At 34.7% G+C, this 15,881-nt stretch overlaps 1 protein-coding gene and 1 long non-coding RNA gene across 2 annotated transcripts in view; one reads left to right on the forward strand and one right to left on the reverse strand.

The window, feature by feature from the left end:
* The window catches only part of LOC128081901 (uncharacterized), an 82,393-nt gene extending 73,529 nt beyond the window's left edge, over positions 1–8,864 (forward strand). The window contains exon 4 of the long non-coding RNA XR_008207457.1: positions 8,602–8,864. This is a non-coding gene — a long non-coding RNA (uncharacterized LOC128081901). The remainder of the gene's footprint in view (positions 1–8,601) is intronic.
* ITFG1 (integrin alpha FG-GAP repeat containing 1) overlaps positions 1–15,881 on the reverse strand; it is a 68,815-nt gene that overhangs the window by 9,041 nt on the left and 43,893 nt on the right. Inside the window, exons 11-14 of the mRNA XM_052685614.1 lie at positions 13,882–14,032; positions 13,291–13,399; positions 9,835–9,878; positions 7,777–7,855 (exon numbers count right to left, since the gene is read on the reverse strand). Coding sequence (XP_052541574.1) covers positions 7,777–7,855; positions 9,835–9,878; positions 13,291–13,399; positions 13,882–14,032 — 383 coding nt within the window. The remainder of the gene's footprint in view (positions 1–7,776; positions 7,856–9,834; positions 9,879–13,290; positions 13,400–13,881; positions 14,033–15,881) is intronic.

The following is a 15,881-nucleotide window of genomic DNA, read 5'->3' on the forward strand; positions in this document are numbered from 1 at the left end:
GCTTAGAGTAAGAAAACACCATTTTAAGATATGGTTTTCAGTGGTTTCAGCCTGTCAGTCGGAAATTTTATGAAAAAGTTCATGATGTTAGGCAGCCAAACCTCACAAAATCCTTGCAGTTTGATACTGAAAAATTGCTCTGATCATCTCCATATCTGTCTCCTTATTTTCAAAGTCTGGCATATAAAATTTGAAGCAATCCATACCATTGACCTTTTGAAAGTCTTGTCTGAACACTGAATTATGTGTTGTCTGTAACACATACAGAACTTGTTCTGTTATATCTGAATGAAGACGTATTCCTTCTATTTCCATTATGCTGACATAAACTTACTGAATGTCCTCAACAGCTTACTTCAGGGTGACTTCACCTAAGCAGCATAACTGCTAAAATGAAACCAATTGAACTTTATTAATGGAAGGTGATTGCATTTACATGTAGATGCAGTGCTATTATTATTATTTTTTAAGCAGAACTGATTGTGTGAACCAGGACATCCAAACCAGCTTAGTTGAACCTACACAGCTAGGTGCACAATGCTGATGTTTTTCAATCAGCTTAAACAAATTTTGAGGAAATGCAGAGCAGAATATATGAGAGTGCTAAAAAAACTGCCAACTAATGGAAGCCTCCATTTCAGACCTGCAGTCTTTCTCTCTTTTTTAATTATTAAACTTTAATTACAAAGCTTCACTTGCAGATCCAAATTATTAAAGCCATTCAGATTAATTTAAAATACAGTAAAAATATTTAGGCTTTCAAAAGCCCCCCAGATTTGATCTATTAGAGGACTGAACAGCCAAATATATTTTCATACAAGAAAATATTACGCTGTTTCTTCCTGTTGCTATGTTTTCCTCTAATTGGAGAAATGAGGCATTTGTCAAACGCTGTTATATATGTATGCACATAAATAGTAACCGTGAATACTATAAATAGCATTTGTGACGTATTAACTCGTTAAAAAAATCCCAACCATGCACGTCTTACAAAACTGTAACAAAGAGTTGCTCAGTTTCAGGCATACATTCTTTTCACCCCTTAAAAATTAAGGTGGCTTTTCTGGTAAAAAACAAAAACAAAAACCAAAAAACAAACAAACAAAAAAAAACCAACAAACAAACAAACAAACAAAACCCCAACCAAACCCTTTATTGCAGCAAACATCTTTTCTGACAAAGCTGGAAAGCTTTCAAAGAGTTGGAAAATTGAATTTCCTCAGCTCTCACTGAAAGCTTTAGTTCAGTTCCCTTATTACTGCCTTTGGAGTTATAGCCTACTGATGAGAGAACAAAGCAATACAGTGGAGTAAGAGCTCCGTTTTTGGTAGTGATACGCAGAACGGCAACCTGAGCTTCTGAAGCGCTGAGGATATCTCCTTCTTGTGACTTGGGTGTTTGCTAAGGAAATTCTAGATAAGCACAGCACAACTTTATCTCTTGCCTTTTTCTACAATATTTTTTTTTCCCTGGAGTTCCAGAGAAAGCATGGAAGTGGACTGAATTTGTGTAATTGCAACTTAGATGCCTTCGGTGCTGCTAACATCTGCGATACTTCTGCCAGCCCATGCACCAATGATCAAATTATACTGGAACATGTCTTCATTAATAACAAATTTCACCATAAAATTACAGAGTAAAGGCAGAATAACCAACCTTTTAAGAAAAGCAAAAATTATATGACCATATTTTTGATATTCAAACCCTTTGCACAGGTAAAGTTGTCTTATTTACAATGCCTGAATATTTAAAGTTTGATAGTATTGCATGCAATATTAAGAGTTCAAGAAAGGTTTCTATACAAAAAGTTACATAGAAAAACATACTACAGTCACCTCCACCTGTAGCAACCAAAATATCTCCTAACAGAATTCAGATATTCAATTATTAAATGACTCAAGGTTCTTCCATCTATACCATTTTCTATATAGTAGAATTCTACATAATGAATTCTACAATGTCAAGTATCTACTGATATAAAGCTTTGTTTGCTTTTATCTGGGATATTCCTCAATGTTTACACTGTAATTGACTACTATGAAAACTGCTAGTCATGCTGTTTAACTAAATTGGATGTGAGGTGAACACACATGAGAACATAATGCAACAACAAAGAGTAAACAGATTTCACAAAGCCAGAAAGGCAGGACTTATCCAGGACTTATCCTTCCTTCTGTCATGGGAAGCTTAAAACAAAACCAGAGCTCTAAAATGAGATGCAGTATTTATCAGAGCACAGAACTTCAGGCAGCTGCTTAAGCAAATTACAATTTGATCCATATAAGCAACCCAGTGAAGGTGTTCATGGGATAATATAATGGATAGTCATGAATATTTATCTATGAATAAACACAAAAAATTTACTGTTCTGTGGCTTTTGGCCGCAATCATAAAATTTTTGGTAGATACAAACTGCAACAACAACCCATATTAAGTATAAAATCAGATATACATCTATGTTAACTTTAAGAGAGAAAATTAAGAAGTCCATAGCAGAAGCTGCAGACAAAACACAAGTACGTATCAACTTGACGCTCCAGCTGTGTTTGGTACTTGCTACATACATCAAAAAACATCTCAAAAAGCTTTTCATAACAGGCCCTCTCTGCCAGAGGTGCCCTTATCACAAAAATATCTACAGAGAGCTCTACTTTCCCTCAGCTGTCTGCCTAGTCAGCATGCCAAGGAGTCAGCCAAGTCCTGCTCAGGTTATGGACGTGCAGAGCTGCCAGTCCTATCTGTCAGTGCAAAGCAGCAGACAGACATGCTTCAAGGCTTCTCGCCTACAAAGGAGAGAAAGTGAAGGTATTTGAGGGCTCAGATGTTGCATGGCAGAGGGAGAAAAAGCAGGAAGACAGAAAAATTGGAGTGTAGTGAAAAGGTAGCAGAGAGAAAACTGAATAAAAAGAAGGTGATAGCTAAAGGTAGCTTGGTGTTCATGGTATGATGTTTCTACAGAGCTGTTCAGCCTTTGCAACTATCTAATAACAGATGTAAAATGCTTCTTGTGCTGGTGCTACAGCATGAAATTGTCCTTGTGCAGTTTCTCAAAATACTTCAGTAAATTAACCAGCTGCTCTATATAAAGAATCTGTTCCAATTTACATTATTTTGAGCCCACAAGGATATTAATTCTAAGAAACTCACTTGATAAAATAAATGGAATCAAACTTATTGAGTAAGTAGCCTTTTCAAGAAAACACAAAAGGTCATTATTTGCAAAGTACAACAGCTGGCAAAAATGTCACATTTTAAGTTTAGCCATGGTAGAACTGTTAGTAAATAGATTCAGCTCACGCACCTCCACCATGCCACAGAAATAGCTTTAATTTACTCTATGCTCAAGTTCCGCTATTGTATTCTAGCTTACTCCAGGTACTCCTGGTTGAAGGATTCAGCTGAAAAACTCTCTCAGAACAATATTACAAGATCCTTGGAAGCAAATAAAAATCTGGAAATACAGATGTGGAGCTGTGACTCCTGAAAAATAGAAACTCCAAGAGAAAGAGAAAGGGAAAAGGAGGTTGCAGGATCAGAAAACATGGCTGAAATTAGTTTACCCACCTCTCCCAGATTTACACCAGAACCTGATCTGATCATAAAATGCATTCAATATAAAAAGCTGTTGCACTTGAATTGCTTCTCAGAGAAGAAAGGTCTGTGGAGATGTTAACAGAAGATGTAAGACCCAGTACTTTCACTCATTTTGGCAATTGCTATTCCTTTTAGTTAATTTAACAATATTTCTTGTTGTAAGATTACAGGCAAATTGAGGAGTGTAGAAGTAAAAAGCACTGAACACACGCTAATTATTATTCTGCTATCTTTTAACAACATACTGGAATGTTAACAGTAGAGAGAATAATTCTAACAACGTTTTAAAAAACCCTCTCAATTATGCAAATTTGCTGTAGTTAAGACTTGGCAGATCAAAGAACTTCAAAATGAATTTGATAAGGACAGCCGTATGTGCCTTGTTATTCTACTGCTTGCATGAATATTGCATTCATAAAAGATACTGTATTTCACAACTAAAGACCTGCAGAATTAGGAACATCAGAAATAGAAATGTCCACCATTCTTCTTCTTTAGTTTGGTTTCAGATGGTCCAACCAATAATTGTTCCTCTGGTAAAACTTCTGGTAAAGACAGCAAATAGCAACAGTGACAGGAAAACAAACCAAATGTGGAATGTTCTTTTCATTAGAAAAAGAACGACACTGTTATATATTACTTTTTTGGAAAGAGATTATATAGATACATAGAATATATACTGGTATATATAGATATACAGAAAAGGTAATTATAAACTATAAGATTCTTTCATTATTGCTTTCACAAAATTAAAAGCTTTGGATATAGCTATGGATATGTATTACATTAAAAAAATGAAAATAAGTTGATAAAAATTAGTTTTAAGATATTACATAGATGCCATACTTTCAAAGCTCAATGTGGAACAGACGTTTCTTAGGTTTATACATGGCCCAAAAATGCCATCTGGGTTTGGTACTGTCAGCCAATACGTATATATGAAAGCGTCGCTTGAGGTTTTCCTTGGCAGTCAGATAGAATATGATTTGGCTGTAACACAATGCATATCAAAATAATAACCTGTAGGCCAATAATTCCAGTTAGAAGTACATGTACTGAATTTTACAAGTAGGACTTAAGAAAGAAGAAACTTTAGCTAAAAACTTAATATAATAGGTTCAGAAAATGTGACTGAGAAGTACTTGCAGGAATTATACAGATTCAAAAAAATCTATTAACACATTACAGCTGAGAAGTTGATCAAAGAGTATTATAAAATTCCCTCTAGCAGTACTGTGAGGGTCATAAATGCACTTGGAATTCATTACTGTTATTTCATGTCAGAACAGAAAAGGAAATTAATCATGATTGGGCTCTGTTAGGTTTTTATTATTGCAAATATAGTAGTAGTGAAGAGTAAGAGTACTATAGCAGTATGAAATCATATTTGATAGATATTTCCCATAGTAAACTGTAAATAAATTGAACTTCGCATTCCTAAAAGCAATCTTCCTGAAAAGAACTACCAAACCCTAGGACAATCATTTTAAAAAAGAGATCCAGAAAACAAATAAAAACAACCAACATCGCCAACTCCCCAAGATTAAGAAAATCACACGTAAAATAGGTCCAAATTTTAAATCAGCTTTATTCCCCTGCAGATAGAGGGAATTTGTAAGTTAGTAGCATTCTTCCATGACACAGAGGTCAGTAGTTGGAACATCTTTATTTTCCCACTGACTTATAAGATTGCTGAAATAATGAGTGCACACAAACCAATCCCATCTAAACTTGTAATTCTCTGTTTCCTTAAGATAAGTTTCAAATGAACTTATTTAAACTATCTCGATTTATACAAATTAAGTTCATTTTAAAAAGCAGCATATTGGATGATCCTGTAGGTCTTTTCCAACTGTGAGTTTCTGTGATCAACCATCCAGGTCTGTCAACCTCTAATCCTCTACAGTTACAATTTCTGGTATCCCAAATAGAAAGTGCTTTAAGGAATTGGATAATATAGATTATACTAGCTGTTAGATGCAGTCTTATAAATGTATAGTATGACTTCACTTGAAATATCAGACTTCTAAGTCTGAGATAGTTTTAAGTACAAATAAATAGAATGAAAAACTGCTCTGACTACATGAACGTTGCATCTAGATGAGTATAATTAGATCTCAGCAGAGACTGTGTTATAGCTGATTTGATTTATAGTCATTTTGTAGCTCTTCGCTAATGAAGAAAAGATCAGTTTGATGGTGCCACTAATGCATTTCTTCATTTATGCAAAAAAGTCCTTTTTGTTACTATCAGTACTTCTGATAATACGATTGTGCATACATATCTACTGAAAATACACACGGCCAAAGGGATTATGAAGCTGTTTTGTCCTTCAGCAGGTGTACTAAATTTAGGCAGGCACATTAAGTACAAGGGAGCCTGGAGGAATAAATACAGTACACTTCCTTAAACTCACTGACCTGTTCATTTAGATGCATGTTCATTCAAAGAATGCACCAAACTAACTTCTAGTGGCAGGCTGGAAAGAAATTTTGTAATCTAGAAATTACAGTAGTTTCCAGCAACTCTACCAACAGCTGTCAAAAGCAGCTTTATTTGATACCTGATATCCATATTCTCAGAAGATAGCCCTGAAGAGTAGAGGTGCAGCAGTCAACTGCAAGTAGCTTAGATAACAGCAAAGATTAATTTTTATTAAACAAATTTGTGAAAAGAAAGAAGGAGTTTTTAATTAAGATATGAAGATAATTACAAGCTGTTTACAGTTTTGCTGTGTTGAAAAGCAAGCACTTAAGTCTTTGAAGAAAGGGATAGGTACAACAAAATTGCTCATCTTCAACAGTATTCTTATGTAGTATTCTTAGCATTCTTAGTATACTCCACAGAACTCACTCACAAAGTCTACAGTCAATATGCAACATGGAAGCAAAATTACTCAAAACAAGATATTCAGTCATTAAAAAGTACAGAGCAGAAAAGGTACACCAGTGAGCATTAAAGTACACTGGACAACACAGTATCAATCTCTAAAAACCTGTCTTTAATTAAATTGCCTTCAAAACCAAGGCAAAGTGTGAAACAAAACACATCTGGATTTGCATGGTGAGAAATCCTGCACCCTTCTACAAGCAGGCCTACTTCCTGCCTGGAACGTGCAACATCTTTCAGACTTATCTTCTGTTTCTTCATAACTTCTCCAGAGTACACTAAGCTTTTTTTTCTTTTCTTTTCTTTTTTTTTTTTTTCCCTGCTGTACTCCTTTCCCACTGCTTGGGCAGGAACATTTCAAGCTATGGCTAATTCCAACTGTACATTGACCACACGGCCAGTCAGAGGACAAAACATTACAAATAGCTGTTGATCTCTACTTAAAGAGTTTTTTCTCACATGGAATTTTGTTTTCTACTTAACTGTTGAATTTTACAGAACCTGTAGTTTTATTTGCAGCACATATTCTTCAATTACGCTTCGCTTCAGTAGGCTAGTGTATTCAACTTATTTAGGACTACAAATAAGCAAAAAGACAGCATACTGAAGTAAGTTTCACATCCACAGGAATCCAGGAAAAAGAGAGAGATCTTGTACAAACCTTTGCCAGTATTTTTTTTTGTATGGTTAACAAGAGAGGCTCTACAGTGACTCGGCACTGACAAAGTTTGCCAGCCGTCATTTTGGCAACTGCCAATAATGATATGCTAGTTATACACAGCAGCACTGCCTGCCTAAGGGCATGGCCTGATGCACTGTGCTCTCCTCTTAGATTAACTACGCATCTCTAGATTTACTGTGGTGTTTTAAGTGTTCCTAACTAAGCTCTCAGATTTAGCTTATGAAGAAACCTTTCAGAGCAATGACGCCAAGAGCAAAACTAGAGGATTAGTTTGTAAAACTGAACTTGTACAGTTAGAAAAAAATACTCTGCATTTTCATATATGGGCAGTAATTACTAGCTTGAACAAAAACGTAGCCTTATAATTTCAAGCCCAACTTTAAGCATGTATGAATGCAGAAGTACTACAGAGTATCAGAATATTTGCAGCTATCTGGTACACATTTAATGTCATGTTATTTCTCTGTATTTCCTAGGGTAGAATAAACAGTTCTGAGCACAGTGCTCAGAGTGACAGCATTAACACTGATTTAGGACCCCAAACGCCCACATCTCTTTCCTTAGATTATTGTCATTAGTTAGCAATGTCTGTTCTTATGAGATTATCTTACCTGACCCATTTTTCAAGTATCCATTTGCATCAACAGTTGTATACATGATGTAAGGACCAGGCTGATTAACACCAAAAGGCTAAAAGTGAGAGGGGAGGGAAAAGAAGTAGGCAAAATTTTAGGAACAGACAAAGCTCTAATAATAAAAATATGAAAGCAAAGACAAACTTTTACAGATTAATGATTTCTGCAGGATAGATTATTTTGAAGTCTTGCTCTTACACTGCCCATAGCAATACATGGAAATTCATTTTCAAAATAAGGCTAATCAGTTGTCTAAGTACCATTCTGTTTCTCATGAAGAAAGCAAAGCTATTCAGTCCTACGGCAAAAGGTTGAACCTACAGAGCTTTAAATATATTAAAAATCTAAAACCTCAAATTGTAACTGCATGTTCTGAAAAAAAAAACAAACCAAAAAAACAAAAGGACTCATTCAAGATTTTTCTGAGAATGCTCCATTCTGATGGAGTTTCTTAATCTGAAAATAGAATAGAAATTCAAAATTATTATCAATATTCAGCAATGTTTTATTTAATTGAAACAGCTGAACAGTTAATTTTCAGGTACCAATATCTATTTTAAATAAATTATTTTCACAGAAGATGAGCTTAAACATCAAAGTACAGTTACGGGGGTAAAAAAAAAAAAGGAAGGAAAATCAAAGGGAGTTGTGGATTACTGAGTGATGAACCGTGTCATGTACCTACGTGAGAATAGGAGGAGCATATGTGGGGGGGAATTATCTGTTAAGGGAGGGACAGGGAACAGCTACAAGAGAAGACTTTAAATAAGGCATTTTTCTTTTTTCTTTCTCTTCAAACAGTGAATTCAAGCCGATATTATGACACTGAGTTCAGTAAAACGACCTTTCAGATGAGATGCAGAAAGTTCACTGAAGAAGAGATGATGAATGTTTTGCATCACGCCTCAAAAAATAGTAAGTTGTAAACCGTAAGAAATAAGTAACGATGATGAAAGCCAGTATCAAATCTGGGAAAACAGTAATTGGCCACAGTGAAGCATAAGGAGACAGAAAAGATGATGTTAATGCAGAACTGTGAAAGATGAACCTTCTTTGATGTTAAAATGTGCATTATTATTGTCTTGGCCAAGTATTTGTATTCTGACATAATGTACCTCATGACACTAAGTTTTATCTGTTAGTTTGTTGGCTTTTTTTTTTTTTTTTGCAATAGTATTTTGAAATAGTATCATTGAAATAATCTTGACTATCAAGTGTTCAACATCTGTTTAACATCTGCTTTCTAAACCTTCTCCTCATTTTGGTAATTAAGCTAATAATACTACCAAAAACCTCTTAATATCTTTTATTAGAAATTAATCTGATGTCTTAAAATAGGCTTGAAGAAAAGGATGGTTTCTTTCGAAGCAGGTTGTTTTCTAGTTTTCAAACTAAATTTTAAGTTTGCAGCTTTTGCAATTCAGCTCTGCAAAATTAACTTTGATTCCCGAGTTCCCCTTTCAGGCCTCTCTCTGTGAATACTGTCATTTGCTAATTGAAAGTTAACAGAAAACAGGTGGCTTTCAGGGTCTCTGGAGATTATTAAAAGATTTGAAATAGAATTAAGACATCTACATGTAGCTAATCTGCAGAACCATCAAAACCAAGTACATTTCTTTCTCTTCCTTCCTCCTCCTTCCTTGTACCCATGTACCTGACTTTAGCCCAGAAGTTGCAACCCAGCACCCAAGAGCTGAATTTGTCCCACAGTGTTTTACCTGACCTTTATGACTGCCCTGATCAAGACGTGGCACATTTCATGGATTAGGCATCCAGCAGTATTACACGTTTTTCTTGTACCTGACATAACCCAGCCCCTGTGATGCTGCATAACAAATCTCACTGCAGAATCAGTCCATGGAGACAACTGAAGAAAGACAGTCTCACACATGCACCACTTGGCCCGTCGATCTTTGGATCATACGTTCTTCTGGTCAGTAACTGTCCTGGTTATGTACGTGAACGACTGTCAGCATAATTAGACCCCAGCTTATTTAAACCTAAATAGTATTGTAAAGACACAGTTATACTTACTGTTATTTTCCGAGGACAGTCATTAGAACAGAGGCCACTGAGAACTGCAAGAACAGAAAGTAAGCTTACAGTATTTATATGAAGAAGCCATCTTACAAGCACAACCTCAAAAATCTGTTGAAACATACTACTAGATGTCATGTATCCATTAAGATAGATAAACAAAACAGATCTTATTCATTACGACTTACGCACTACAAGAATGCTAATTTGCTTAAGTATATTACTTTGCAGAAATTAATCAGCTAATCACTGTTTTCTCATACCTCACTGGTTAGCTTGCTTCCTAAAGACACATTTGTCAGTTGAAAAAAATCCAAATTAAAAAATGTTAAAACATAGTGGACTGTACATTTTACTCATTACACTTTACTTCTAACCATTTAAAATATACTTGCCAGAAATTCAGCTTTACTTTTTTTTTTTTAACTGGAAAAGAGCAAAGTAAAGGCTTTTCCCCAAATACAGGCTTTAAACTTGATTCAAATCAAGTCCCATTACCTGTTTATTCTGTATTATTCAGAAGTATTATAAGCAGATGTGCATAATGCTTCTTAATACCTAAAGCATATGACAGTTGTTGAATTACTTGTCAGCTTGAAAAATCAGCTGACTATAGAAATGTTGAACATTTATAATCAACTAAGGGACAATGAAAGCCATCTGTTCTGTAACCTAGAACATCCTGTCACATTAAATATTAGATGCACAAAATCTCGGGTACCAAATGTGCAGTGACAGCGAGGCACTAAGCGGTGTGTCTGATCAAAAATCATCCCAAACTAGTATAATAAGGACTATTTGTATTTTCTGTGAAAATCTGAATGGAAATTATTTCAAAGTTAAAATTTTTAGTTTGTGACTTAACATTTTTAAACATCCAAATAGAGAAAAATCTGCATCCATACAGTCGAAAGTCTGGACAATTAAGGTGATGGTATGGCAAAGTACAATTTGAAGATGGTGCCTGTATCTAATAATGGACAACAAGCTACAAATTATGTTGTATGTTGGACAAAAATGCACGTTCAAGTGGAGCCACCTCTTCCTATTTTGATGAAAAACAGCACATGGCAATTTGCTGTTCAATTTCACTGTGGGAACAAATAACCTGACCAAGTTCATTTGACTACTTTCATTGTCCATATACCAAATAAATGAAGACAGTGCATTTAGTGATACACCAATGGGTATAAAGCCTGTTTTACTATAAATACTCCCTCCTCTGACACAGCAGAAATGTTTTTAAGCTACTCTAATTTCCATTTTCTGGGGTTTCTACAAAAACATGAGCATACCAAGTACAGTGCTAAAAGTCAAAGCAAACCAATTTTAAGATATATGTAATACCGATGCTGAAAATTATTCTATTACCCATTCAAAATATCACACAATTGTCTGTCTAATGTAGCTTTGTGAAATAAGCATTTTTCTAGAAAGTTTTCTTCACGCTTGTGATTATTACACTATCCATACTCAGTATTATTTAAAAAGAGTACATCTTCCATCAGCATGACAAATCATTGTAGTCTAATATGATGAAAATAAAGGCCAAACTACAGAGTAACTAACACATGAATCAGCCCCCAGTAGATGCAATTCTGTTCATCTTACAGCATGCAGAATGCATGTTCAGAATCATTACGTATATTTAAAAAACACAAAGGCAAACAATTTCTCCACAGTGAACCTCCTGTTCTTGTTTAGTTTTCTCTGAGTTCACTTACAGCTTTACCTTTTATCCCTCCTCAGAAATGAAGGAGGGCAGCCAAGCAATGAGCTCAAAGCTCAACACCTCTGCAGTCTGAAAAAACATGGTAGGGCAATTTGAAAACCTAATTACTCTGAATTACAAATATCATAGCGTAACAATAGCCTTTTAAACCAATGCTTTAATTAATTCACACATCCTTGCCATGCTATCTGTCATCCTAAATTGTTCTGTTAAGATGTATTTCATGCCATGTAATACATAAATATAGGCTGAAAACACCAAACTGACTGAGACATGGAAACGTACTCTCAGAATAGATCATGCAGAACATGAAATATGCTCCATGCAGAAGATCACTGAAATGAAACCAGTTCATTTTGGCCTAGATTCTGCATCATTTCCAAAGGATATGGGAAGAGAAACTCTAGTAAATTAGGACAGAAGTCCTTGCTGGAAAGAAAATAGCACAACCACTCAAGGCACAAATGAAAATAAATATATTTGTTTATTGGTTCTTGCCTAAATTCTGAAAATAGCCAAGATAAAAAGATAGTCATGGTGGACAGACAAAGCCCATTCCTTCAAGCCAATGCTTCTTTAATGTCTTATGGATCTCTTCTGAATTGTTATGGCATACATACCTATAAGCATAATTACATTTTTATTAGGTCAGTGACTAATAGGCTGATCTTCCTCTAAATTTTAAATATCATGAGACATTAAAGTCTATGCTGAAGAATAGATATGTGTAGAATTACGTTGCTTTTACAGTGACAGCGCTATATCATTGCTACACAGTGACAGTGACAGCTACATTTGGAGATAAGTGAAAGTATTATATAGAAGATTCACAAAAGGGAGCCCTTGAGGTCAGCCAAGTCCAGCCCTTTCCCTCAAAACCAGATATACTGCATAGTTTGTTCAATCTAGTTGTATAAGTCTCTAATGATGGAAACTCTGCAGCTTCTCCAGGAATTTATATTAGTACTTCAAAAATTGCTGTTCAGGAAATTACTCTTACTATTTACTCTTGTTGTAAGTTTGTTAATTTCTGTCATATCCATCACAGAAGGCATGGACAACAGAAAGCCAGACACACTTGTTCCCCTGTAGTTATATATCATCATGGATTGAAGTCATGAATTTCTTCACATTTCACTTTTAGAATGAATAACTCAGTTTCCCTGCAGATCATAATTTTTGATATTTCACAATTAGTTTTCCTCTGAAAGCCAGAAGATCTTTTAAAGTCTAGTATCTGTCTTTAGGATTTTGCTAAGATGCAGAAGTGAAGAACCAAAGCTTCAAAATGAAAGGAAGGATTTAGCCCGCCTCTAGGTAACAAGTGAGATATGACCTGCTTTCTAAGTAAAAGCACACACCCAGAGATAATGAACACTTATTTACTTGAAGGACTTTGTGGTCAAAACTGTTATTAAAAACTGGTGAAGTGATATTAGAACAACAGAAGTATGGAGAATAGTGGACAGAATTGCTTGGAAATCAAGTATGCTAACTTAAAATTAGGAAAAAACCCCAACCTTTGAAACCAAACAAAAATGAATTATCCAAGTATAGATTCTGCAATCTCTTTCTACAGACCCTAACATTTTCCATGCTGTATTTTTTTTTCTAGTACTGCATGCACACTGCATTACCATAATGTTATCATGTACAGAGGATCAAATATTCACATTCCCCTCAAGATCTGATTTTGACCTGATTTTATGGTAATAACTTACCAATAACTTTAACAAAATATGCATCTGCTTCAAAGTTGTTTTTTAACGTATGGATAGCAAAGTCTTCACTGGAGTGGCCCTTGCTTACTACAATGATATCCAAGATTCCCTAGAGGGAAAAAAAAAAAAGTTGAGTTAGGAATGAGAATGCTGATTTACTTTACATAGCATCTAAATTCAGTAAATAAATTCCCTTAGAGACACAAAGGAAAAGAAAAAAAGCGTGCAGCAAAGTTTACTTTTCCTCTACCAGTTATAATATATTTAGTATTGTATTAATCTATGGCAATATTAGACCCTCCATCCACACATAGCAAGGATAATACACGAGGTTTGTGTCTTCCATGGCACTGAAGAGGGCAGTTCAAACAGCAAATAGAAGGCTGGCAAACTTTTAGTCTGTGAATGGGCTGCTGCTACCTGCCCATCTTCCAGAGAGTATTTCAACAGCATGCAGAAACATCCCAGTCTGAAAGCACTGCCTGCCATGTGCTGTTAAGCCAATGTTTACACATGGCAGTGTAAGAATAACACAAAACATATACAGCAGCACAGGAGTGACACTCTGCTGCAGTGAAGAGTTGAACTTACATCTTCGTAGATATCAAAGAAGGTTGCTACGACTGCATCTTTGATTTGATTTAGGTCAGAGAGCTCCCAAAAAACTTTAAACATACGACGTGCACTCTTGCAGCTTGCATTATTGCATGGGACATTTTCTAGTAAAAATGCTTGTTGATTGCTGTAAGACATTATGTATAAATAACAATTTAATTCCTATAAAATAATAAATTACAATATCTTTGTAATTTTGAAACCAACTGAAATATATATTCAATTAAAAAAATCACTCAAAAAGCTACCAGACATTTAAAAATTAATAAGCATTTATTCTAGCCTTACAATCACAAAACTCTTATGTCATGCCTGATTTAAACTAACAAATATGTTAAATAAATAGGTTCAAAACAGCAGGAATAACTTTGTTCTTACTTTATTCCGACTCAAGTACAAGTGTACCTATCTACTGCTTTCCGTAATCCCTCACCATGGTTTTTCAGCTTATGTACTCCCTAAAACAAATTGGTGCTTTTTTGTTATTTTACGACAAGAAGGGCTAGAATATTGACACAAATTTCAGAGTTAGAGGAGGACAAAAGCTTTACCTTGTGAAAAAATACTTCTGATGCTGAAGTAAGTTTCTTTGCACAGTATCAGTTAGTATTTCAAAACTTGCACTGGCATCAAAGATGCATAAAAAATAAAATGGGATATTAAAATACTTTCCCCAAAACAATACAACCATGTTTCTTGAACTTCTGTGAAAAACAAAAGAAAGGTCTCTGTTTTTCTGCTCTATGCCTGAATTTGGCTGGACCTTAATATGAAAAAACCTTTTTGTAATTTCACTGTTAAAAGTGCAAGCACATAGAATTAATGCTCAGCCATAAATCAAATCAGACTATCTACAATGTTTAGGACAGTGTATTACCTGAACCTGAGAACTCGTAACTGCAACTTAAAATGAATGCGAGCATTTAATGTCATGCATTATATCAGTATCATGTGAAATTATCCAACTATAAAAGGTGACAACTTGAGCTAAGCAAATTCTTTCAATTTCTCTTTTTCGTCACCTCGACATACTCTTTTAAAAAGAATTGCATGAACTTTTTAAAAGATGCTTTCTTTCAATTCTCATTTTTCAAACAGCTAGAAATTATCACCCTATTTCAAAAACAAAGATGAAAACATGGCATTACACTTAAATACAGAATATTGTTGTAGTCTAAATGATAAGCCTTTTGAATGGATAGACAAGGTTATTCACTGTAGGAAGCTTTTTATTCTCCTTTCCTTGGTAATGTGCATTCAAAGACTTTGAAAACATCAAAATAATACCAAATGCATTGGGAGAATAAGGGAAGATATAAATCAAAGCATCATTTAAAAGGGAAATGCCAATTTCCTTTACCCTTCCACATCAGAAACAAACACAAAGACAAGCAAAAAAACTATTTTTTAAGACAATGTATAACTATAGGTTAGCTCATAAATTCTATGCCTTAAACAAGTTGTTTATCTGGCTTTGCCTCTGACAGGCGATGAAACTAACCGTGATCTAGTTTAATTAGAGTTCTTACAAGTAGACACTTGCAAAGAACTAATATATATATATTGAATATATATCTGTTGAATATATATATATATATATACACACACACACACATATATACGCACACACTGATTTTAAACTGTGCCTGGATAATTTCATAGAAGTGTATTGCACTCGAAACTGTTCTTTCAGCTGTCTGTACTCAGTTTCTTACTATCTCCATATGTCCATCTTCACTACTATTTATCACCAAAGTCTGTGATAATGGCATACTGGGGAATACAGTATTTGCCAGTGAAAGCATTCCCTCTGAATGAAAGCCTCACTAAAAAAATGATTCCTTAGATTACATGTTTGCAATTCAAGATGCCAATTATTAGTATCTAATTAAAACAAGTTGGAAACAAATGATTAAAAAATGTTTCATCTAATTATGTGGCAGAATGAAAAATAAGCATTTATAGGTTTATATGCA

The sequence above is a fragment of the Tympanuchus pallidicinctus genome, unplaced genomic scaffold, assembly GCF_026119805.1.
Source record: "Tympanuchus pallidicinctus isolate F22 unplaced genomic scaffold, pur_lepc_1.0 scaffold22, whole genome shotgun sequence".
NCBI classification, from domain to species: Eukaryota; Metazoa; Chordata; class Aves; order Galliformes; family Phasianidae; genus Tympanuchus; species Tympanuchus pallidicinctus.